Genomic DNA, 25,913 nt, shown 5'->3' with positions numbered 1-25,913 from the left:
ATGGTGGGGGGAGTGTTTTGTGTGTAGGACGTGGAGTTATGGTCATCGATCAAGCGTGCTGTCAACCTGAAACACCCAGCACAGAACCTGCAGGGTATCCCTTTGGCGTTCGTATATACGGCGCGCACACACTCGGGATATTATTCCGTTTTCCTCTCGCGGATATATAACCGCAGTCCGGGAGCCAACCAATTAAAACAAAAATTAAATAATTGTTTCGGGTCATTGCTGAAGGAGATTGATGGTGTGTTTGGAATAAACACTTCTTCGCCCCGGTGTATATGAGCCCTGTACGAGCTGAGAGGACGGGCACGCGGTCGTTATCCGAATGGACATTTTCCGGACAAGACGTTTTGACGCACCACATATAAACCTATACACCTACCTGCATAAGTATAGGATTCAAAATAAAGTACATATTATTTCAGAAATATGTACATTTTGTACTTCAGTGTGATCAAACACATACACATATGAATACTACTCGTACGAAAAACGAAATATACGTTATCATTCTTTAATTTTTATAATTATATTTTTACTACCATGGTTGTAGAATTTATTTAAGATACAATATTCTAATTAAGTTATACCAAACTTTATAAAATAATTATTAATAAATAAATATTAAAAGAAAACTTATGAGTTTTTAAACTTAGGAAATTCACTGAGTTTTATATTTTATACTGTTCAATATACAAATATTGTACAGTAATAATAAACCATTATTTTTTTTTTTTTTTCATAATTTTTACTTCTTCCTACCTTATATACAAGTATTAATTTTCCAATATTAAGCGCTATGAAATGTATTTAATAAATTATAATGCTAATATTGTATTATGTTCTAAGTTACTTAATATTTATTTTTTACCGTTCAAATTTAAAAGTGTCCAGTGTCTTATGGTTAAGTAAAATACATTAAATATTCCTGTTAAAATTTTCAAAGATAAAAAGTGTTTTTATCTTTTGTCCCTTTCTATGAATAATCAATAAGGAAGTAACTTTTCTCAATTTTTTCTTTAAATGTGTAACAGCAAAAATAAAAAAACGGTGTTTTCAACAACTTCTAAATAGATAAACTAAGTTTTTAAATATATTTTTATTTTGACGCACATTTTAAGTTAATATATTAAAAGCTGAGACAAGATATTAAAATACAATTTATTATACTACGTGCTAGTGTGTTACTCATTTAAAATTGTTCCTTAAAATTACTACTAAAATAAACACATGGGTACTATAATACATTATTTAACTATATATAATGAATGTAATAATATAATAAATAAATATATTCAATATTTGTTAATTTATTTAATATATTCATGCTATAGTATTTATAACCATCAAGTTATTAGTTATTACATGATATAGTAGTAACAATTTTAATCAAGCAAGTATAAGCAAAAAGTGATTAGGTTGTTGAAATAATTATCGATTTTAATGAAGCAACAATAATCGATACAATTGTGATGTATAAAAAATGTTATCAGCAGTTTGTGTTAGTGGGTATAGTGTTCAAATGCCAGTAGTTATAGTACATACAGTTAGTCTGACTATAGACTCTCGATGACGTGCCAATGAAACATGGATGGTAAATAAATAGATCTAAATTCGAAATGATGAACGACATTGCATTAGATACGTGGACCAAGAATGGAGAAACAACGTAAATATACATTTTAATATAACATGTTTTCGTAATATAACACTGCATAAATTTAGTACCTAATTAATATAAAATTCACCATTCAATATCGTAGTATCCTTTTGAAAAACAAACTTCAATTATGTCCAAAATCAGTAAAATATAAATATAAATTACCAATGCATACCTATAAGGCTATAATGTATTATTAGTTGTCAATGTATATTGAGTTAAATGTTTAAATGTAGTTATTAAGCATCCACATAATATATATATATATATATATATATATATATATATATATATATATTAATTAATTTTTAATTTTATTTCTAGAGGTCTACTTCTTCGTAGAAACGTTAAAGACACAAAACCGCTTCATAACTATAAAAGTCAATTTTTGGTTATTTTCGTAATATTTTCGGTTCTGATTATCACATTCATGGTATCAGTTATCAATTTTTGGTCAGACGATGACCAGTATATCCAGGTAAAATAAAATATGATGATCACGTCATATACAGTCATATAGCCATATGTATATAATTGTATCAGGTTAGACTATAATTTAAAATTTTATATATTATTTACGTTTATACTCCTTGCTTATCAATAAATCTGTTCCCCCAGTAGCGAGTTCATAGAATGAAGCCATGACTCAACAACTCTTTATAAAAACAGAGACATTTGAGTAGTTAGTGTAACAAATTGGGAATTGCAATAATATAATAAAATATCCAACCATTTTTAATTTATTATTATCCTTATTTGAATGCAAAACAATTTTAATTATTTTTACTTTTTGTTAATATGATTCTACAGCTTATTTTAAATATATTCTAACGAGATCTAAAATATTTAAATATGTTCTTTCAATTTCATATGCCCTTTTTACATGACTTTATAAATAGAAATAATAGAAATACCTCATCGTAGGCGCAAACCAATTACAATTTTATTGTGGGAGGCTAATATTTTTAACATCTATGAGAATGATGGCTTCAATTCCATACAATTAAAAAACTGAATATTTTTTAAAGGAATTATATACTGGAGTATCCCTTTATCCTCCTTAAGATTTATTGCTATATGTGAAATAATTTAAATTTGTCAAAACCATAACTATGCTTCTTAGGTATCTATTATTCTCGTATTTAAATTTAATGATTACGTAAATCATATTGTTAGATTAATATTTATCTAGACCAGTGTTGTTGTCAACTATTATTAGCCGTTAGGTAGGCAATTTAATTTATTATACCTATTACATGCACGGTTGTCAGTGATAAACTGATAATACATTGACGTTAACCGTTAAACAAATTTTTATCAATTATCAGGATGCATCCGAGTTGGGTCTGAAGTTTAAATTTGCTTCACTATTTGGGTCCCAAATTTTTTTAGATACTACACTAGTTGGATCATCCTGAATTATTTTAGCTACAACATTAGTTCTTGAATATTTTTTGGTAAGTACTACACTATACTAACATATTATAAAAATATTATTTAATTTGTATTTATATCATATAATTATTTTAACATTTTTAATATTTTTTCACTTACACCTACATGGCATTATGGCTATATTTATATTATATAATATGTGTTTTTATACTTGGTTTTTAACATTTTTTATATTTTTACCAACACAAAAGTGATTTATTTTTTATAAAATTCTAATAACTTATATTTTAATGGAAAAGAAACAAAAAAAAAAAACACTGTAAATAACATTTTTAACCATAACTGTGGTCAAAATAGATTATAGACAGTCCTACGTCTGTTGAAATTGGAAGGAAAATGTTGGTATAGTGTAGTACTTACCAAAAAAATGTTCAAGAACTAATATTGTAGCTAAAATAATTCAGGACCCAACTATAGTGTAGTAACTATAAAAATCAGGGACCGAACTAGTGTAATACCTATAAAAATCCGGGACCGAACTAGTGTAGTACCTATAAAAATCCGGGACCCAGCTAGTATAGTACCTACAAAAATCCGGGACCCACTTAGTGTAGTACCTGCGATTAGCCCCTAGTACTCGGGGCCCAACTCGGATGCGCCGAATTATCATTGTAACCTATAAAATATGTTTAAATTAATCATGGATCAAATATTGAAAGATATGCAAACTTATCATACGAGCATTAATTGAAAAATTATTTTAGATTAAATACACAAATAAATATATAACATAACATAACAAACGACTCCTTACGGAAATAAGAGATCGCCCTTCAGTCTTATACATAAAAGACTGCACTAAGTTATATGAACTAACATGGCCTATCTATTCTTATATTACCTATGATAGAGTGGGCTATATAAATTAATTAATTTTAATTTGATAAAATAAATGCATAATGAGGTATTATAAAGAACAACAATTTTTATACTTATGGTTATATATATAAAATTATAACTATGTTTTCAGTTTTTCACTTTCTATTAATATATTTTGTAGGTCACATACGAATTACAATTCAAATTTAAAATGTATTATCATTATAATTTTTTTTTTAATTCATACTTTATAGAATATAGACTATAGAGTCGCTAGACCATACGTATATTTCTATTAAAAATTCAGTTTGTTGGACTTTGTTAACTAATAAATTAGTTAGATCAAATGAAAATCTATAGTTCAGCACATTTATTCTATAAAATAATAATTGTTCGTTCAAAAAGGATTAAAAAATTTGCAGAATAAATTCATTAATACTTTAATGAGTATACTTTATAATTTTAACTATTCAAAATACATAATTTTTTCAATAATTTAAAATACTATTATGCTTTATGATAATGTGCCTACACCTATATTGTTTCAAAATAGTCACTGGACACAATTATCAAAAGTAAAGATCACTTCACTATGAAAAACAACGATTATTTCGACCTATGTGCGCCGATTGTTTCGTGTGATTATAATGACAAATACAGAACTAGCAATGGAACGTGTAACAATCCAAACAATCCAATTTGGGGTTCATCAAACACCCCATTCATCAGACTTGTCGACGCACACTACAGCGATGGTAATTAATAATTATTGTTTAAACAACTGTTCGTATCTATGAGGTATTTTATCGATGACATATACTCATACAACATATAGATCTGTGCGGTTACAGATGATTTTTATTATTGAAGGTTTCGAAATCATTAATTACTATTATCTATTTATTTATTGTTTAATATTTTTAATTTTAAAATAAGACGAGCATGTAATAATTTATGATATTAATTTTATAAATTATAAATTATAATTATTCTTAATATTGTAATAATACGCCAGTACACGCGAATACGCACGTAGATTATTAAGTTATAAACTGTAAATATTTGAGGCTGGTGCATTGCTTGTAGACTCTACATTATGTTCTTCTATAGTTATATCTATCAGACTACAAGTTGTATGTGAGCGTGCAGGAAATTAGGCTTAAAACACTTTCTTAACGTCTAATAATTAAAAAATTGTCCAAATCGGTAGGTGTATTAACATTTTAAAAACACACTGCATACATCACAATACTACCCTCCTAGTGAAACAAGCAGTATCTCCAATAATTTAATTGTTGGGATAATGAGTTTTTCGATTTCTTTATTTTCACCATAGAATCATTATTTTTAAGCACTTTTTTTATTAATTATTAGTCATAGGCATTTTTAATTTTTTGAAACATTCTTTTTGAACTTAGATATTATTTTGGTTTTTTTTTTCATATTTGTAAGAGATACTGCATTTGTATCTAGTATTATTGTGTATGAAAAGAAAAAGAAATTTTAATAAATGCAGTATCTCCACATAAAGAAACTTCTTATTATAAAAAGTATATATTTATATGAATTAAAATTTAGAACTATTACCTGGTTTCGTGTACAATGGACATTCCACCTATTAAAATATCATACTAATAAATAAAATAAAATAAAATAATTTAAATTGCATTTAGTATGTTTATTTTAGTGAATTAAATATTCAAATTAAAAAACAACAAATATTATAAAACAGCAAATACGTGGTCATTTAGCTCAATAAATGCTTTTGATCAAATTTGATACACGGCGTGTGTGGCTGTCTAGTCACGACCATTCACTGATGAAAAATATAATGTACATACTACAAATCTGTTTCAGATAAGATTACTATAGGCAAATCGCAAATATGCAATATTTAAAATTGAGAAATTATTTTACTAGTAACATAAGCAGTATTTCCATTGGATATACCGCTTTATTCTCTAGGACATGCTACATGCATGTACATATTGTACATAGGTACTGCGTTTTTCCCTAGTATTTGACAATATTTTGGTCGATACAACATTTTATAATACATTATAAAGGTATTTATAGAGGAGTTACGGTGTTTTTCATAAGCAAAAAAACTTGTAATTATGCAATTATGCAGAATATAAAATAACCTCAAAATTTGAAATTTGGCGCTTACTGCTTGTTCTACAAAGAGGGCAGAATAGGCATATTTACCAAAAACGTATTTCTTTATATTATCCGTGTGAGTACATCATAATAGATTAAATCTAGTTTTAAGCTAAAAATTCTTTTAGAATGAAAATTTCAACCTTATTGTAAGACAGGAGTAATGTATATTATGTAAACGTATATCAAGTATAATATTAGTATATGGCATATTATGTACATGCAATTGGTGAAGGATTAAATTACATTATACTCGGGTGACAAGTTACCGTAAAAAACAACTTCTTGCAGTTTCATTTTATATTATACTGCCACTATTTAATATAATATTCATATAAAATAATTATCTTTTTGTGAATAAGAAAATAATATTAGCTGATGAAAATTAAAAATATTGATCTATAGGTGCCTAGATTTGATATAATATTATGATTAGTTATGTTATGGTTATATTATATTTTAATCTAACAATAGTAAATTCAGTGATACCGGTGATTTTCACACACTGTGATCACATTAATACAGGTCATTTTGATTCTATTAACAAGTTAATTTCATTACAAAAATTTTTTTAATTCTATTTTTATCTATGTTTTTATTTTTACGTAAACTTCAAATAAAAACATCATGAAAAATACATTTAAAATAAGGAAAAAACTATCAATTTTATTATAGATTTGACTGAAGTAATTTTTAATTTTATTTTCATATAACCTGAGATTAAAATCAATATTCGTCTTGTTTTCTCTATTTATATCAATTTGCTTACGATTTTTAAAATATTTTTAATATAAGCTAGAGCTTTCAAAATTAACGTGGCTTCTCTTTTCGAACATTTTTCCAAATTTTCAAAATTGTGGACCTTTTTATAGATAAATCTTTCCACGGTTTACTTGACGTACCTATAATGTAAAAATAATTTTTAACAGGTACTACAACAATTTTGCTATGCGACAGGATGTATATCGATACACTGATGAGTTAAAAAATACAATTTTATTGTACTTATATACTTAATACCTATACCAGCTCTTAGTTTTCTAACATAATCAGTTTGAAAAGCAATAAAATTGATAAAAATGTTTATAAAAATGATTCCATAATCCGGTACAAACTTCAAAGTGATTCTGATATAAAGGTCAATTTAATATTCGTAGTATACAATTTGGTTTCGGTTTATATTTTTTGATTATATAAACGAGTGATCATTATGTAAATTATATTATGATTTTAATGCATAATATTATGATATAATTTTTTTTTTTTTAAGAAAGAAACAGTCCGCGGCAACTGTGGCCATTGAACGCAATATTACATTTATATTATTATATATACATTAGCTATAGTATTATTATTGAAATAATAATACTATAACATATACCCATAACCTATACTTTATTATTTAAACTAATCTATACTTTACCTTTAAAATAAATATTAATATAAATATTTTACAATTGCTTATTTAATTAGTCACAGTATCATATTATATCTTATTAGTTATTATTATTATTTTATAATATATCTAAACATTAAATTTTAAATTTTATATTGTTTATAGCGTCAACTAAAACTTTAGTTATAACAATTAGTATATTACAATAATAATTAAATGATAATACATTAAGATTTGTTCAAGAATCTAAATTATTATTATTATTATTATTTTTTTTTTTTGGTATCTGATAATGAACCAATTACTTCATATTATAGATTGTCCTGGATGTTGAATTCATTTTTGGCTTCAATGAAATTTGATGAAATGTGTTTTAAAACCTGATGGTAGGAGCTGTAAATATTGTGGTAGGTAATGGGCGTGCTTTTGAAAAAAAAAGTTCATAAAAAAAATTATAATATTAACTGATTTACTAATAAGTTTTTCTAATATTATGCGTTATTAATATGTTGAAAAATATTGATTGTCTTTGTCTTACCTGTATTGTAATATCTAAAGTTGAGTTTTTGTTTAAGGGGTCTCTAAATTACGCACATCATTCGATGGTAAACCATTGCCGAGTGCAAGAGAAATTCAAGTGAAGCTGTTTTTAAATAAACAAATAAGAATTCCAGACAAGCATAACCAACTACTAATGCAATGGGGACAATTCGTGGCTCACGATGTTTCTAATTTAGCGATTGATACAAATGGAGAAGGTAACATCATACAATTTTTTAATTTTATATTTAATATTATGATAATGTGTATCTATCTCTTGAAATTTATAATTAACTCGCACTTACTCTCATATTTTTACGTAAAATTAAAATTAAAATATTCAATTTTTTAGATTGTTGTGATGTATTTAAAAATAAAGCGTGGGTTTCAAGAGAATGCGAAGCTTCTATCAAAATACCAATAGACGATCCCGTATACTCAAAATACAACTCAACGTGCATGAAATTTAATCGGGCGATAACATCAAACAACTATAACTGTCCCTTACAACCATTGACGTTTGTAAGACATCATCATCATATTATTTATCATTCATCCTATAATATGAGGTGATCTATAATATATCATTGCACTCAAATTTATAATACCATATAAAATAGTAGCTACCTAATGTTATATCACCAAGTTTCAGTATTTCTTATTTGACTTTTAAAAATTTAATTTTTCACAAACCAATCAAATTTTTTTTAATTTTCTATGTTAGATAGTATTATTTTACACTTTTTAGTTTTTTCAATAATACATTCCTAAATTCTTACATATTTTGTGATCTAAATACATGTTTTAATTTTTATTCATTGAAAATTAACTTGAAAATCTTGTTGTTGGCCAATAAAACAGGCCTAGCTGTTGGTACTGTTCAAATTTAAATTGTTTAGGTTTTGTACAACCAATTTTATATAATTAACAAGTTGAAACATACAATAAATTAGTAGTTTGAATATTGCATAAAGTTTAGAAGTATAGTTCATCCATATTTATTGTTCCTAATCTGTTTATATAGGTACTATACATATTTTTAATGCATTATTGATAACATAATTTACTTTGATTTTTTTTTTTAAGCCACCATTTAATTTTAATCCAAAAAATTAATAACAGTCCACTTGTATTTATAGATAAACGATGCTTCACATTTTATTGATGGATCTCAAATTTATGGTTCTAATGATTACGTTGTATCAACACTGAGATCATTTACTGGAGGGACGTTAATTTCTGTTCTTGAGAATAGCCAGGAGTTCTGTCCACATTCGTCTTTTGAAACTTCAGATATTAACAAATATTTTTACAAATCTGGTAAAATTTATCTACACATTGACACTATAAGCTCCGACCATCTTACATGTACTTTAATGTTTAAGTTGTTAACTGTTACAGGAGACTTACGTGCAAACTTGAACCTTGGAATAGCACTATTTCACAATATGTTTTTAAGATTCCACAATTTCGTAGCGTTTAAACTAAAAACTGGAAATGCTTTGTGGTCTGATGAAAAGTTATATCAAGAATCTCGCAGATTTGTTGGTGCAATTATCCAACATATTACATACACACAGTTTTTACCAATAATTTTAGGTATGCTTATACAACTCTAAAGTAATAAAGTATGTAATACAAATGAAAAATATTTTACCTGCCAGCATTTAAAACTTTATCATTTTATGCATTATACCATGATACGACCTTATTTAGGCAAAAATTATACGAAGGACAAAATACTTGACAGTAACAATAAATATGATCCTACTGTTGACGCGTCAACTTCCCAAGAGTTTTCAACTGGTGCATTTCGTGTACTCCACAATATTGTACCAGCTCAACATAGGTAAAACTAAAATACATATATTTTCATAAAAAATATTTATATTTATAATATTTACACATGAAATTTTTATTTTTATTTTTTGTAGATTTATTGATTCAAATTCCACAACTGTCCAAATAGTCAATGTTACAGACTGGATGAACTGCCCGTATCTCTTACAACAAGGCTCAAATTATGACCACTTACTTCGAGGTTTATTAAGTACGGAAGGACGTATGAGTCAACCATCATACAATCCTTTGGTAATGTGTTCTTATTAAATAAATAATAATTAATATTTCAACATTAACTTGTTTACCTGATAATATAGCTTCGGTATTTTCGAATAGATTTCTAACTTAATGTTTCATTCAAACAATTCGGTTGGCGTGGATCTCCTATCGTACGATATCCAAAGAGGACGTGATACCGGTCTCCCCCCCTACAATAAAATGAGAGAATTATGTGGATTGCCTGTTGCTAAGTCATTTAGTGATTTGATTGATATTATACCAATAGATGTGAGTGATAAAATAATAAAATATTTATTTTTCTTAATACGAGATCAGGTGATTAATCAAATGATGACTAAGTAATAGTTGACGAGTCCGGTGATTGTAGTTAAAGTAATAGAAACCTATTATAATGCTTATATGCGTTCTAATAGCTAAGCGCCTAAACATTACCATTTCGTACAGTGAATTGCTAATTATTTGCTGTATTAATGTTCAACCACTTAATGGTTTGTTTTTGTTTCAGGACATATATCATTTGGAGACACTTTACTCCTCTGTGGATGACATAGACTTTATTGTAGGAGCTTTGTTGGAGACGCCAGAGAATGATGCTTTAGTTGGAAATACCTCGCGATGTATTATTGGTGATTTTTTCTATAGGTCACGAGTTGGTGATCGATTTTTCTACGATAACAAAGGGCAATCTGGTCAATTTTCTAAATGTAATTAATTTATTATATATTTCAGTGCCCATCACACATTTGTATTTTTATACGCTAGATAAATGTTTTAATTTAATTTTATATTTGAATTTCCAGATCAACTTGAAGTACTTAAATCTATTAATTTGGATCACATTATATGCGCTACTTCGTCCGTTGATAACTTACAAAAAAATATTTTCATTAAAGTTGACAATGGGTGAGAATATAATTTATATTTTTATTGTGTTATTAATAATAAGTTATATAATAGTTAACTCGACATAAAATTAGTTAAAACATCAACAACTTGAAATATTTTTTATTTAGTTTTTACTTTGATTTTTAGTGGAAATACTAGATTTAACTCACAACAAGAATAATGGATTAAATATACTGGGTTATTGCAACAGTACCCCCACTATATCATTTTATCAAGTTAATAAATTGAAATTGCGCCGTAAAGGAATAGCCTATATGCATATTCATGCCCTGAATCGTGCACATGCGCTGTTATTTCATTTTGTTTAAAACAATAATATAACTATATAAGCTATTTGGTTATGCAATAACTTTGCATTTTAAGTCATTACAAGGGCCATGCATCTACTATTACTACTACTAATAAATTATGATTTAATATAGAATATAAACGTATTCAATATAACTTGCCATATTACTATTAAAATAATATATTATTTTTTAATATATTTTAGATGGTATTCTTCAATGAAGTGGAGTTGCAATGAAAAATACATGATAGATTTTAAACCCTGGGAAGAAGAACTGTATGATTAAAGTTTCGCTGAAATCAATCATAATTTCTTCATGTAATTTGTGTCTCTTTCGTATCTTCTAACTCGTATCTAAACGAATTCATAATTTTATATTATAGTCTTAATTTATTTCCTGTAGTTTTCATATAGGTATTACTTATTTCTTCATTTTTATATCGTAGTAATATTTTTTATTTTCCACTTAACAACATTTCAGTATATTTTTTCAACATATTAATATGATAAATACTTTTAACAAGTTTATTTTATATTTTATATTTTCATTTTTATCTACAGTTTATCAACTCGACTTTTAGATATAAGCATTTTATAATCACTTGTACACTATTAAACTGTATATATTATAGTATATATACTACTGTTATAAATGTAAATTTAAGGAATCTTAAACTGTCACAATGTTTGATACGAAATAAGAACATATTACAATTTCAGCTTACCTAAAATTTTTCTTTGGAGGTAAGGGTAGACTAATAATGTGTTTACACTGCAATTGGTTTAACTACAGTCTCGCATAAATTTGGCAAACCGATGCCAAAGTTTTATTTAAATTTCAATTCCTTTACGACTATATACAAATTTGTATTTGCAGTAGCTTTCATAAACTATACAAACATTTTTAATTTTATTATTTTTTTTTTTTTTGAGACTTCGGGGGTTAGGGACCCATTTCCATTACAGCACCCTCCCTATAGCTTCGTCACTGACACAATATACCAATACATTAAATTTATAGTAAGTAAATAAATAGTTAAGCATCTATATAATAGTAAAATTATCTTATTGAAAATTAATGATAAAAAAAAAATTGTTTTTATTCCGTATAATATTGTGTGTTTATAATTTAATGTTAATGACTAGTATGCACATTTCTATCTAATTATTTATAGTTAGAATGCGTGGAACCATAAACATGGACGTATGATGGTTACAATAATCCGTTACTACAGATCACTTTTGTATACAAAACAATATTGTATTTTTATTTTATTTTATTGACGGTACACAGAAATGTGATATTAAAATTAAAGCCTAGAGAAATGTTATTATTAAATTCTAATAGTATTTCAACGAAATTGTAATATAACATACAAGATATACGTATACGGTATGCATTATACATTCGTGTCCACTGTCCGTTATAGTTACTATAATTGCCATTCAGTAATTTATCTTTGCTTACAGCTTTTTATGTTTAAATTTTAGCTATTTGATGATTCATAATATTCCAGATAAGTTAGCAGATAAGAATGACAGTATAATGTGGTGACAATATAATATTTTATATTTATCGGTGGCATTGTCATTTTCGTAGATGTCTTCGATTAAAACACATCAAACAATAATCATGGCTAATTTGAAGACAACTTGTATGGCAGTAATCTATATTATCTTATCCGCTTTAACGCCTGTTTTATTAGTAAGTTTCGTTTTATTTAACACGGATAATTATAAATGTGCTTACCTACTTTGATAATACTTTGGAATCAATTACCAATATTCAGCATTTTTTAAAACTAATCATTCCCCATCACTTAGTTTACATATACAGGTTGATTCGTCAAGCATGCTCATTGCTCACCCCTTTTTTCTTTAATAATGAAGTTATTTGAAATCTGATTTTTGGAATCTTTAAATATACTCAAAAACTTGAATATATTTTCAAATTCTTAAGATTTTTGTACCACTTAAGGGGCACTACAAACTTTTGTGTTTCAAATGAAAATCCCTTTTTTTAATTTAAATCATTTAGTGGATAATTTTTTTGAAAATGTTTATGTATTGAAATCAAAATTCTAAGAGTAGTTTTTGAGTTATTTAACTTTGTATTCTAAGGATAAAAGGTCAATGGTTTAGGTTTATAAGATATGTGGTCTATGGTAGATTTGAAATAATTAGTCATTAATATTAATCTATCAATATAAATAATTTGTAAAAATAACCCAAGTATCATAAATACTAGTTCCAATAATACACGTATTTTATACTTTTGTAAAACAATTTTTAAGGACTATTATATTATTTATATATTTATCCTTAGTACAAACATTTTAACAACTTGGAAACTTACTCGTTCAAATTTTAATTTCGATATATCAAAATTCTCAACAAAAAATATCTGCTAAATATTTTTAAATATTTTACAGAAAGGGGGGGGGGGGGGGTTCTCATTTGAAAAACAAAAGTTTGTATCGCCACAGGACACTCCTTAAGTGGGATAAAAATTTCTAGAATTCAAAAATATGGTCTCTGAGTGTATTTAAATATTTCAAAAATCAGATCTTGAATAACTTCATTATTAAAGAAAAAAAAAGGGGTGAGCATGTTGGTGAATCACCCTGTATATCCAGGTAGCATAGTTAATAGCTATGTATATACGTATATATTATTATCTACATCAGCGATTCTCAAACTGTGATGCGCGTAAGATTACATGGTGGTACGAGGAAGACCACATGGTGATAGAATGAAAAATGAAAAATAAATATTAAATTCTGAGCGTTGCAAATAGCAATCTCATTGAAAATTTGTTGTTCAATTTAAATATTAATTCAAGAACACTAATACATTTGTATGAATAAATAAATAATAATTTTATCGTAGTATTTTACTGCCTTTTTATTTAAAATAAATTAGTTTAACTATGTAAAGTTTGTATGGTTCTCTATTTTTAATCATTATTGGAACGTGACTAATTGATAATATACTTAAGTGGTACGTGAAAAGAAAAGTTTGAGAACCGCTGATCCACATTATAACATCTATAATATAGGCTCAATCAGCGTCAGATACATTGCATGGTACGGCGATGATTATATAAGTCAGTGTAGTCAGTCCAGTAACGATGAATTTTAATATTAATTAATAAAATCATTATTTTTTGCTGTAAAAAGTATTTACAGAAAATATGATTTTAATTTAATTACCTACGTAATATCAATTTTAAAATGTTTTTTTTTCACAATTATTGGTGTATCACGTCATACCATCGAAATACGGATAATCCTAGTTTTCCTTATTCACCCCGCCACGTCACCGGCAATCTATTAGGCAATGACTGCCCTATCATATGAATTAACAATTAACAACTAAATGCATATTCTGATCTTTGTATTATTTTCCTTTGTTCACATATAGTCACATTAAACAACTTTCCTTTAATTATATTTTTAAATATCAAATTAAATAATATACCTACCTATGTTTTTATCAGAGCTTGGAATAATGATGATTTAAATCAAGAACTAATAAACTAGTTCATTTTAGATTCTACAGAGCGAAGCAATGAATGCATTGATTTTACAATAATGTGTGTTTTTTCGTGTGTCTGTGTAAAAAATAAGTAATCGAAATAATGCTTCGATTTTCAACTTTAGTGTCTATTTTGTTGGGATTGTTTGGCTATTTCAAACAATTTTGAGCTGTATTCGTTGAGTCAAAATAGTTGAAAATTGAATACAAGGCTCACGTATTGCTACAGTAGCAGTTTAAAAAATATTAAAAATGCATAGGGACAGTTTTATTTTATAGTTAAAATGTTGAAAAAATTTATCAAATTAAAAATGTAAATTATTTTGTATCTAAATATATAGAAAACACTTTAGTTAAGGATTGACAATTTAAAACAAGGTTCTATGTATACATAAGAATACTGTAATTTAAAACTAATTATATTGACAGTTTTTTAATCGACATTTTAAGTTCAAATTTAGATGAAATTGGATGTTTAGACAAAAAAATAATATTTTAGAATTATTAAAATATTCCTATATATTTTATACACACAATAATATTCCCTAACGCAATTTTTTCAGTAAAAATTAATGTATCCTATACTGTAATATTATTGCCTAATTGTAAAATAAATTACTTTAATCACATATCATAAAATATACTTAGTACCTAACATTATTATCTAACAAGACCGTCTTTACTCAGAGTCGCTCATCGTATACAATGATTTAGATCATTGAATTAAAATTTAACACATTCCTTACAGTGAATTATTTCTAGACATCTGATATACAGCAGAACGTTACCCACTTTCTCGCTTTTTTTAATAATTTTTTTGTTCTATAAATATCGATAAAAAAATCGTTGGGTTCTAGATCTTAAAATTAATTTAAGGTAACGTGTTTATTATATACATTTTAAAAATACTAAAGGTATATTTCCGCATTTTTTTTAATAAGCATTTTAAGCTAAAATTATTACAATATTTATTTTAAAACCAATACTTCGCTACGAACTGAATTAAATTATGACAACTCGTATTGAACTGCTATTATTGTACATTAAAATATTATATTATATATTCTTTATTTAAATATATGTTTTTATTCTCACTGAGTATAATCGATCGATTATTAATACTGAGTTAAATCATGAAACTGGGCCGCGTCCGTTTAAAATTAAAAAGACGGATGTAGCCATGGAGTATACAGCGGTCAACGATCGGGATAAACGCTGGATTTATACTATATATACTATAACCATAATATGTTAAACGATCGAAGTATAGGGTCGGAGTACCAGGGTCTCATACATTTAGTATAATTGAAAACAACAATAGCTAGTTACTACTCGTTCAACGATCATCACGGCATACTAAACGGGCATGTTTTATTGTTACATTGAGAATATTCTTTGGCTATAGTCAATTTGCACAATTTTTTTTAAATGCGTTTGTAATTTGTACCATCCTCAGGTATTAAAAAATAGGAATTGCAATTTGCACCAAAATTAAAATCGGTTATTCTTTCGATAATAAAAACTTACAAGTTTTTATATCCTAATATAAATTTAGCTTAGTTTTTATTTATAAAATAGCTGAGCTTATGCACATATTGTTGTAAAAATTTTATACAAAATTGTGAAATAATGAATACAAAAAAAGTACGTAAACCTAAACGTAACGTAAAGGTAGCTTAGTATTTAATCATATAAATACATATAATGCGATTACGACCGATAATTGGACGTAAAACGTCAAAATATTACCAGATAAGGCAAAATATACCGAAAAATTATTATTGTCATTCGTGTCCATCTAGTCTCGACGTCTACGAAGATACCGAGGAATAATCGAATATTTCAAAATTGAATATTCGATATCGAACAAATAAATAATCATTTTGGTGCAAATTACAAATTTTATTTTCGACTACTTGCAGTGGTGCAAATTACATATCTTTAATTTGGTGCAAATTACAAACTCCCTATTTTTTCTGTGCAACGTCGTTTTAATTGTTTCAATTATTATAAATACTATGTAAACATATAATCAAAATTTGTAAATTATGACATTGTAAAAATGCTCGATGTATTGACACAATCAAATTAATAAATAAAAAAAAAATTTTCAACATCACAAATAAAAAATAAAACATAAGTTTGAAATAATGGATTTTTAAGCAATAAGAACTTTTTTCGTATTTGTGATATCGAAAAAATAAAAAAGCTGTTCAGTAAAGGTTCATATCTTTATATAGTGTGAAAATTTCGTTTCTCAGTTATGAGTGTTATGACTGTAACCTTTTCAGTTGTTTCTTTCGCAAAACAAATTTTGCTTTGTGACAAGTTTTTAAGACCAAGACAACACACGTGGGTGTAACGTCCTCTTAACTTGAATGTTAAATTACATTTAAAAGATTAATAATGAAGAAAATTATGTTGTACTATTTCTATAAAAGTTATGATTCTGAAAGACGGAATATTGTGGTACATATACTTAATAAAAGTATAGTATAATCGAAATAAGAAAAGTACATTTAATTTAGATCAGTTGGGTAACCAAAGTACAACCCTTCCTTCCGGAAAATCTTGTTTTTTGCTTATCTTTTGGCTGGTAGCAGATTATCTCTTTTCTATACATATATTTAAACAATGTAACCATCCCTCCCCCGTCTGAAATTATTCTCTAGTAGCACCACTGTTTTAGACACTTACTATCTAAACTTAATTATTTTAATTTTACCTTTATCGCCGAGAATAAAATAAGTACCTACAGGTTAAAAAATATTAATATACCTATATAAATTATAATGCCTCTGCAGTTGAGATTCGCGCCGAATTATACTTTGGCGTACAACGATTATGCCAGGTTATGTGCTCCGACTATTTCGTGTGACGTAAATGCCAAATATCGGAGTATCAATGGATCATGCAACAATTTGAAAACGCCGTGGTTTGGTGCTTCTTTAACTCCACATTTACGAATACTCGATGCCTACTATGATGATGGTAAGTGTTGCATTAAATTAGTTAATAAAATAAATGCAATTATATGATCAATGTTAAATTTTTTAATTAAATGTGAGTTAAAATAACTGTGTTACAAAAGTAATAAGAATAAAGACTCTATATCTGAATTCAGATACCTTAAACTACAAACAAAATATTGTAGAAAAAAATGTTTCTTTAGTATCTTCAACACGGAATAATCTAGGCTAAAATTACTTTTGAAAATATAGTTAAAACAAAAGTGGCAGCAAATATTATTATATAAATTAATATAATCACCAGTATAATTGATACTTACAAATATAAAAAAAAAAATATTTTATTTTAATCCAAAATTGACTGAGGTGAATAAACTAAGTAATCTTACTGTATATATTCAGTATTGCAGAAGAGAATGATCATAATACAGTGAAAACTCTCTAATATAAGAATATAACGAATCTGAAGGGACCATGTGATTTCTTTCGTTATTGAGAGTTTTCGTAATAAAGATTAATTAATAGATTTTAAATTAAACCAACGATTATAAGTTAACTTAATGTTATTTACGTAATGTAGAGTTTTTCGTTGTAACGAGTTTCGTTATAAAGAGTTTTCAATATACTTTATTAATTATTACATTCTTATTACATACTATCCGTTGTAAACAACTGTCATGTTAATTTTATGTTATTACTTATCGAGTTTTAAATTTTCATTTGAAAAATATTTCACCATTATAAGATAACTTAATGTTATTTACATAATATAGAGTTTATCGTTATAAAGAGTTTTCACTGTATATTGCATATAACATAATTATAGAATATATACATGTTTAATAGGGATGCATAAAGGTATGTCGGCGATATTATTATATAGATTATTATATAGTTCTATTTTTTCTCTCAAATTTAAATAATAAAAAAAATATTTTTTTCTCACAGACACACGCTATATAGAATAAAAATAACGCATTCACGTAAAATCGTTATTTTTATGGTTTTTGAGTAATCTATGAGTAAAATCACTTATTACCAATTATCAACACGATGAAGTATATTTTTGAATATCTTATAATTTATTACTATTAGATTTAAAAATTAAAACCATTTTATTAGGGGAATACCAGTTCCGTAAGCAAACAAACGGCAATCCATTGCCTAACGCCAGATACATTCAACAGCAAGTGTTTCTTTACAAACAGTTTTCTTGCCCAAACGATCATAACGTTCTTTTCATGGAATGGGGACAATTTATTGCACACGATACAACTCGCCTACCACCCGACGTTTCAGGTAGGCCATCATAAAAAAATATGATATACCACAAAAAACGTATACGAATATAGACACAGTACACAGAGCTACAAAAGTAATAAATAAGACTTATGAGAATGGAGAGGTAGCGATGATGAAAACAAAATATTAAATATTAACCCATCACTTTATTACTTCGTTATGTGTTTTTAATTTTTAATGTTGTGTACTTAAGTTAGGTATTTGTATTTTAGATTCTACATAAAAATATTTAAATATATATTATGTAGGTAATACCTAGATGGCTAGATGTATGTGATTAAGCGTTAAGCAACGTTAAAAAAAACACTTGATTGTGTAACATAATCTGTATGAACTACTATGTATATTTTATGATATATTATTATGTCAATAAATTTAAATTTGGACTCTAATTTTACTACAAAAGTGAAAAGAGTGGGTAAATAGTTTCATTAAAGGTATTTAAATGTATTTAATTCTCGTCGTTTTCAGTCGGTGGTAATTGTTGCGATTTACAAAAAATCAAACCGGTACCTCCCCAATGTCAAGCGGTCATTGAAGTGCCGAAAAATGATCCGATTTATTTGGAACGTGGCCAGACGTGTATCAATTTCAATCGGGCACGGACGTCTACATCCAACGGTTGTATATTAAAACCTACGACATTTGTGAGTGCAATAACAATATTTTACATTCGTTTTCGTTTGATACTACAAATTACAATAATATTTATTATAATTTATATAGTATGAAAATTGTATATCTTAGTTAATATTATATTCGACATCTTAAGTCTAGTAATTCTCAACATGTGGGAACAACACTGAACACATATTAAGAATTAATATTTCCATCATAGAGCTATCTGTAAATAGTATTTTTGAAAAATGTTTCTGAAATAGTTTTGGCCTTTAGGTAAATGATGTTCCTTAATAAAAAATTCAAAGTTATATTTTAAAATACATGATTTTCTCTCTCTGTTTCTCGACAATATAATATTATAATATTTATGGTATAGGTATATATTATTACGAATAAATGAAAATTATAACAACCATAATTTATTGAAATAAGTGGCAATTTTATTTTTATTTATTACATGCTGTACATATGCATTTTATAATGATATTGCAGATATGTTTCTTTTTAATTGTACAGATAGTCAGATAAGACATGAAAAGGCATTTTTTGATCACTACGAATCGTGTATCTTTTTCGTACATTTTTTTGAATATATTTTTAAATTAAATTGAGTAAACAGTCATCATTGTATTATCATCTTAAAATGAAAATACTTATACAGTTATACTTAAATATTTTATATTTTTCTAGAAATAATATATTATATTGTAGTATTTTACAATTATAAATTCGAAAACATTAAATAAATTGAAAATAATAAACGTTTATAGGTTTAATAATTAGGTACTAATTATTAATTAAACCATCATTCAAAAAAAATTATGTCAATGTCAATACAGTCACTTTAAATATAATATTATTCGGCATAATTAAAAAGTTCACAAGTAAAATCGGATGAATAACATACTCAGACCACGTATTCCCAAAGTTTAGGAAACCTACACTAATACTAAACATTTCAATATTCTATATTATACAATCACAAACGATTTTCAGATGGTCGAGGCAACACATTTCATCGATGGTTCCCAAATATACGGTTCCGATGAGGAACACGCTGCAGACTTGCGGTCGTTTAGAGACGGTCGATTAAAATCGGACTTTTACGTAGGTCAACAAGAATTTTGTCCGCAAAGGAATTGGACGTCGAAGCAATGTGACACACTTCCATTTATTTGTTTTGTCGCGGGTACGATTATTTGTAATATCATCGAAATATCTAATAAATCTTATTGAAAAGTTTCGTTTATGATGTAAAATTTATATTTTGCGTTTTAGGTGACAGTCGGGTAAATCAAAACCTAGGAATCGCTCTTTTCCAAAACATGTTTTTGAGATTCCACAATATTGTTGCATTTCACTTGCACCGTTTGAATTCGTTTTGGTGTGACGAAGACATTTACCATGAAACGCGTAGGATCGTAATCGCCGTCATTCAACATATCACATACACCCATTATCTGCCGATTTTGATAGGTAGGCACTAAAAAATGTAATGTTTACGGGGTTTGCATTGTTTGAGGGCAATTTAAATGTTTTAGGAGAATATTTTATGTATTCATACGGTTTTTTCGAACAAACCGAATACGACGAAACAGTGAATCCGGGCACGACTCTAGAGCATTCGACTGGCGCATTCCGGATACTCCATAAGGAAATCCCTTCTGTCTTAAAGTAACTATATTATTTCTATATGAATTTATAGATAATGATTACGAAGTATGAAAAGCATACATTTTACTAGATTCATTTTAACTACAACGAAACGTATATGAGTTAAATGGTTATTATTTTTATTTTTTATTAACCACTGTTTAATAATAGTTATAATTAATCGATGGACGTATCATTTAAGTTATATTATTTTTACATAATAAATCGTGTATGACTTTTACATAGCATTAGGATTTTATAGTATTCTAGTAGGCAATAAGGAGATTGCACAATCGTGCCACAAGTTCTAGTTCAAAAACGTTCCTATACTACTGGAATTTTTCGTTCCAACCAAACGTCGGGGGTTTTCGTGATTGTATCAATAGAACACTAATATTGGAATGTTTAACTATTATAATATAGTACCATATCACCTCATATTAGACTACCAGAGCATTAGCTATAATCGTGATTTCATGATGACAAGATGTCATGTTATGCATAGAATTAAAATATAATATCTTATGATAAAATTGGAATACTTGTTAGAATTAATTAAATTAAAAATACGAGGTGTGACTATAAAATAACGAGACTTTTTTAATAAAAGTTATTTATTTTTAAAATTTTATAATTTAATGATTATCACCTTCAAAGTACCTTCACTCATCATCAACACACTGTTGCATACGTCGCTGCCATTCTTGAAAACAATATTGCCAATCGCTTTCAGTCAGCCCTTTTAGAAGTTCTGCCGTTTACATTTTTACGTCATCAACCGTTTGAAAATTATTGGTTCCATTTTAATAAACTTTTAATTTTTGAGAATAAAAAGAAGTCACAAGGAGTAAGGTCTGGCGAATACGGGGGATGTTGAAGTATAAAAATATTTTTTTCAGTTAAAATCGTTGAATTGAAAATGCACTGTGAGCTGGGAGCATTGTCTTGGTGAAGAACCCAGCCATTCTTCCACAGATTTAGTCACTTCTTTCTAATATGTTCTTTTAATTTAATTAATATCTCCTTACAATAATATTGGTAAACTGTTTGCCCACTAGGAACCCATTCCAAAAATAATTATTCCCTTAATGTCAAAGAAAACAATGAGAATTGCTTTGAATTTTGACTTGTTCATTCGTGCTTTCTTCATTCTTGGGAAACTTGGTGTCTTCCAATGCATGGATTGCCTTTTAGTTTCAGTATCATACGTAAAAATGCATGTTTCATCACATGTAATAATATTGTTTATAAAAGATGGATCGTCTTTGATGATTTTTAAGGTGTCTGAACAAATTTCTTTGCGATTGAATTTTTGATCAACCGTCAAACTTTTATAGGGACCATTTAGCACACATTTTTTTCATATTTAAATTTTCAACTAAAATTTTACGAACACTTTCTCTATCAATATTTACCATCTCTGTTACAGCTCTAACACTTAATCGACGACCTTTCCGAATAATTGTGTCGATTTTTTCAACGTTTTCGTTTGTTGAAGGCGTGGTAGGACGTCCAGAACAATCATCATCTTCGACATTCTCTCTTTGTGCAATTCAAAAACGCAAACTCTTGATAATCGTTCTTCACCATAAAATTCGCATAATATATGAAACGATTCAACGGCAATTTTTTTTTAATTTCACAAAAAAATTTAATGTTAACACGTTGTTCGAATTTTATGCCTAACATTTTTCGGCAATATAGTCGAACTCGCACTAATAACAAGGCTATACTAACGTATAAGAAAACGAACCGATTTCATCAGGGTTTATAGTAATTTTAGATAAATGTTTTCTAATCATATTTCAGTAAGCGTTTTCTAGATAACGTTTAGGTTATATTTAGAGAGTCTCGTTATTTTATTGTCACACATCATAATGTTAATTTAATCAAATTCACTTTCACTAATCACTATAACCAACTAAACATTTAAAAAATAACATACCATTATAGTAGTTCAGTATGCCTACCTACACAAACGATATAGTATTTCAGAATGTTTGATAGGGCACGTCTCTATACCGTATTGAATTATTAGATTAGATGTAGTTTGATATCTCTTAACTAAATGACCATCCAAAAAATTATATTATCATCTCTTGATAAACGCATTGTTTCCGCCAGTTTTATAGATAAAAACTACTTCAATTGCAGTCCCGTTTTGCTCACCGACTGGATGAACAAGCCCGATCTTCTACCATTACCGAACAACTTTGATAATCTGCTACGTGGATTTCAAGAAACGCCTACCCGTGAAGAACAGCCGTCTTACAATACTTTGGTATATAATTTCCTATACCGTGAAATAAAAAGTTGCTTAAAATACTCGTTAAGGGAATAGACGATGGACAGTTTTAAAGAAGTTCAAAATAGGAAATTTTCAAATCTATGAGATGGGTCTTATAAATGTGAGAATGTGAGATCATCAGCAAGTGTGTGTGACTGTGCGTAAAAGAAATAGCGGAGCGCTCCCGCAAACGCATGTATAATGAACATAGTATGTCAATACCTTGGTGTTGTGCACTGTGCACACTGCACGTAAACGGTAAACAATTTATGTTAATTTGTGTATACTTTTGTTCGCCCGAAAAGGATCGACTTAATAATTTGATAATATTTCAGACCACTGATCAGGATTCGTTATGATATTTTCTAAAGATCGGTTAGTTCAATTTTTTGATTTAAATTCCAAGTAATCGATGTTTTAGGATTCCAAAATTTCAAAATATTCAAGCTAAATTTATAGTTATTGGGGGGAATGAAATTGAAAAAAGTGGACTGACCAATCTCAATTAGACATATAGGTAATAAAAATAACTGTCCACCGCCGATCCCCTTAATCGTTGTTGACTATAATAGTATAATATTATTATCGTATTATGTATTGTTTCCAACCCGAATTTATCACCTGCATGCTTATTATTGTAGGTAATAAAATAATTTAAGTTTATAGGTAAATTATGTTCGGCTATATTACCCATTACAGATTTCAAACTGTTTATTCCAACAAGCTACACCGAAATTCAGTGGCAGTGATTTGCTGTCGGTGGATATACAAAGAGGTCGTGACACCGGGATGCCACCTTATAACAAGATGAGATCGGTTTGCGGAATTCCAGAAGCTACGGAGTTTGACGACCTAATCGATTTGATCGCTTACGAGGTTGATGCTCTTTTTTGTCTCTAAGATCCCCGCTGATCGCACAATTATCACATTCGTCATGTAACAATTAAATATGTATAATTATATTACTGTTATTAACCGACGTATAGGACATCCAAAAATTGAAAAACCTCTACTCTTGTGTGGACGACATCGACTTTATCGTGGGTGCGTTATTGGAAATACCCGCCGAAGGTTCAAAGATCGGTCTCACGTCCCGGTGCATAATAGCTGACAATTTTTACCGGCAAAAGATTGGTGACCGTTTCTTTTACGACATACTAGGACAACCTGGAAGCTTTACGCCGGGTAGGCATTGTTACAATGTTGGGAAAAAAAGCGTTACGATTAATCGTTGATAAATGCTTATAACTTATAAGAATTATAATAATATCATCTATATATGTAATATAAAATATTAATAGATTCTATTAAAACTAGTTTTTATCCATGTTACATTATATTATATTCTAATAATTGTATCAACGCATATTTTAATAAGTTAATTAATTTTTTACTATGCCTATAATTGAACAACTATTAGGATCACGAATAAAGATAGTATCTATTATCTATATAGCTGTTTTTGGGACAAAACAACTATTTTTAGAATTCCCATTTTATTTTTGACTGGCTGGGGGTTTGGGGGGTATCACCGAAAATACCGTGTAAGATGTAACCGATAATACCGTAATTACCGTGGGCATTAATCAAACACTGATATCAACAAAAGTTTAAACGCCAGTCCTACATTAGACTGTACATAAATAAACTTAAACGAGGGATTATATAGTTATAGTATGCTAATATTTTATAAGTATGCGGTGTATATAAGTTTAAAATACCTGTATACATGTTAATTGTTATATTTTCAGAGCAAATACACACATTGAAAAACGTGAATTTTGGCAGTGTAATATGCGCGACGTCTAATCTACGGTATTTACCGGAAAACATATTTATGCCATTCGACAGAAGGTAAATGATATAATATTGTCTTAAATATTGTAAAATGAGTTATGAAATTTCATGTTGAGAATGATATTGAAACGAAAATATAATGTACCAATTCAATTAATGACTCGATATGTTTTACAGAACTAATACAAGACAAATCGATTGTCATACTTTTACACTAAATCTGAAGGCGTGGAAGGATACTTCTTATAGTGATTAAGCTAACCCGATGATTCTTCACTATTATTATATTTCCGTATTCGTGAATATATATGTATCAGAAAGACCTAACAAATGAAATAATTTTTGTTAGAATTAAAACTCTTTAATTTATTTATTGATTCGTGCAATACACGTATAATAATATAACATTTTGTGTTTTTATTCTTAATACCGATAAA

At 27.6% G+C, this 25,913-nt stretch overlaps 2 protein-coding genes across 9 annotated transcripts; both read left to right on the top strand.

The window, feature by feature from the left end:
* The first annotated feature begins 1,525 nt into the window (after window positions 1-1,525).
* Window positions 1,526-17,791, top strand: LOC107168456 (peroxidase-like). Of its 8 annotated transcripts, XR_016190218.1 has the most exons (16): window positions 1,526-1,672; window positions 1,988-2,141; window positions 4,491-4,692; window positions 8,069-8,251; window positions 8,386-8,555; window positions 9,173-9,353; window positions 9,435-9,632; window positions 9,750-9,882; window positions 9,968-10,124; window positions 10,212-10,382; window positions 10,621-10,819; window positions 10,916-11,018; window positions 11,515-11,628; window positions 11,872-12,330; window positions 12,828-13,015; window positions 17,652-17,791. XR_016190218.1 is itself a non-coding variant. In XM_015517870.2 (14 exons), the coding sequence occupies exons 1-13, from the start codon at window positions 1,623-1,625 to the stop codon at window positions 11,594-11,596; spliced, it is 1,983 nt and encodes a 660-aa protein (XP_015373356.2). In that variant the 5' UTR covers window positions 1,526-1,622; the 3' UTR covers window positions 11,597-11,628; window positions 12,828-12,846. The 8 variants fall into 8 exon arrangements, 5 of the variants coding, with proteins under 5 accessions (XP_015373356.2, XP_089075430.1, XP_089075431.1 ...); XR_016190219.1 differs by lacking the exon at window positions 11,872-12,330 and having other exon boundaries at window positions 12,911-13,015; XR_016190220.1 differs by lacking the exon at window positions 17,652-17,791 and having other exon boundaries at window positions 12,911-13,485.
* On the top strand, window positions 15,862-25,881 carry LOC107168463 (peroxidase-like). The gene is made up of 11 exons (XM_089219307.1): window positions 15,862-17,838; window positions 18,939-19,115; window positions 19,590-19,765; window positions 20,736-20,928; window positions 21,018-21,215; window positions 21,281-21,413; window positions 23,517-23,673; window positions 24,379-24,555; window positions 24,666-24,864; window positions 25,431-25,533; window positions 25,654-25,881. The coding sequence occupies exons 1-11, from the start codon at window positions 17,640-17,642 to the stop codon at window positions 25,730-25,732; spliced, it is 1,791 nt and encodes a 596-aa protein (XP_089075433.1). The 5' UTR covers window positions 15,862-17,639; the 3' UTR covers window positions 25,733-25,881.
* Window positions 25,882-25,913: the final 32 nt, after the last annotated feature.

The sequence above is a fragment of the Diuraphis noxia genome, unplaced genomic scaffold (genome assembly GCF_037042655.1).
Source record: "Diuraphis noxia isolate RWA-SAM2 unplaced genomic scaffold, SU_Dnox_SAM2 contig0002, whole genome shotgun sequence".
Classification (NCBI taxonomy): Eukaryota; Metazoa; Arthropoda; class Insecta; order Hemiptera; family Aphididae; genus Diuraphis; species Diuraphis noxia.
Note: the sequence above shows the minus strand (reverse complement) of the source record. Positions and strands in the feature narration are given on the sequence as shown.

What these genes read in the sequence shown, in the direction of transcription:
- LOC107168456 (XM_015517870.2), top strand. Translation starts at nt 1,623, where the DNA reads ATGATGAACGACATTGCATTAGATACGTGGACCAAGAATGGAGAAACA. An exon ending in ACGATGACCAGTATATCCAG is followed by an intron (nt 2,142 to 4,490) that starts GTAAAATAAAAT and finishes GTTTCAAAATAG; the next exon opens with TCACTGGACACAATTATCAA. An exon ending in AACCATCATACAATCCTTTG is followed by an intron (nt 10,125 to 10,211) that starts GTAATGTGTTCT and finishes ATTTTCGAATAG; the next exon opens with ATTTCTAACTTAATGTTTCA.
- LOC107168463 (XM_089219307.1), top strand. Translation starts at nt 17,640, where the DNA reads ATGCCTCTGCAGTTGAGATTCGCGCCGAATTATACTTTGGCGTACAAC. An exon ending in TTATCTGCCGATTTTGATAG is followed by an intron (nt 21,216 to 21,280) that starts GTAGGCACTAAA and finishes TAAATGTTTTAG; the next exon opens with GAGAATATTTTATGTATTCA. An exon ending in TTTATGCCATTCGACAGAAG is followed by an intron (nt 25,534 to 25,653) that starts GTAAATGATATA and finishes TATGTTTTACAG; the next exon opens with AACTAATACAAGACAAATCG.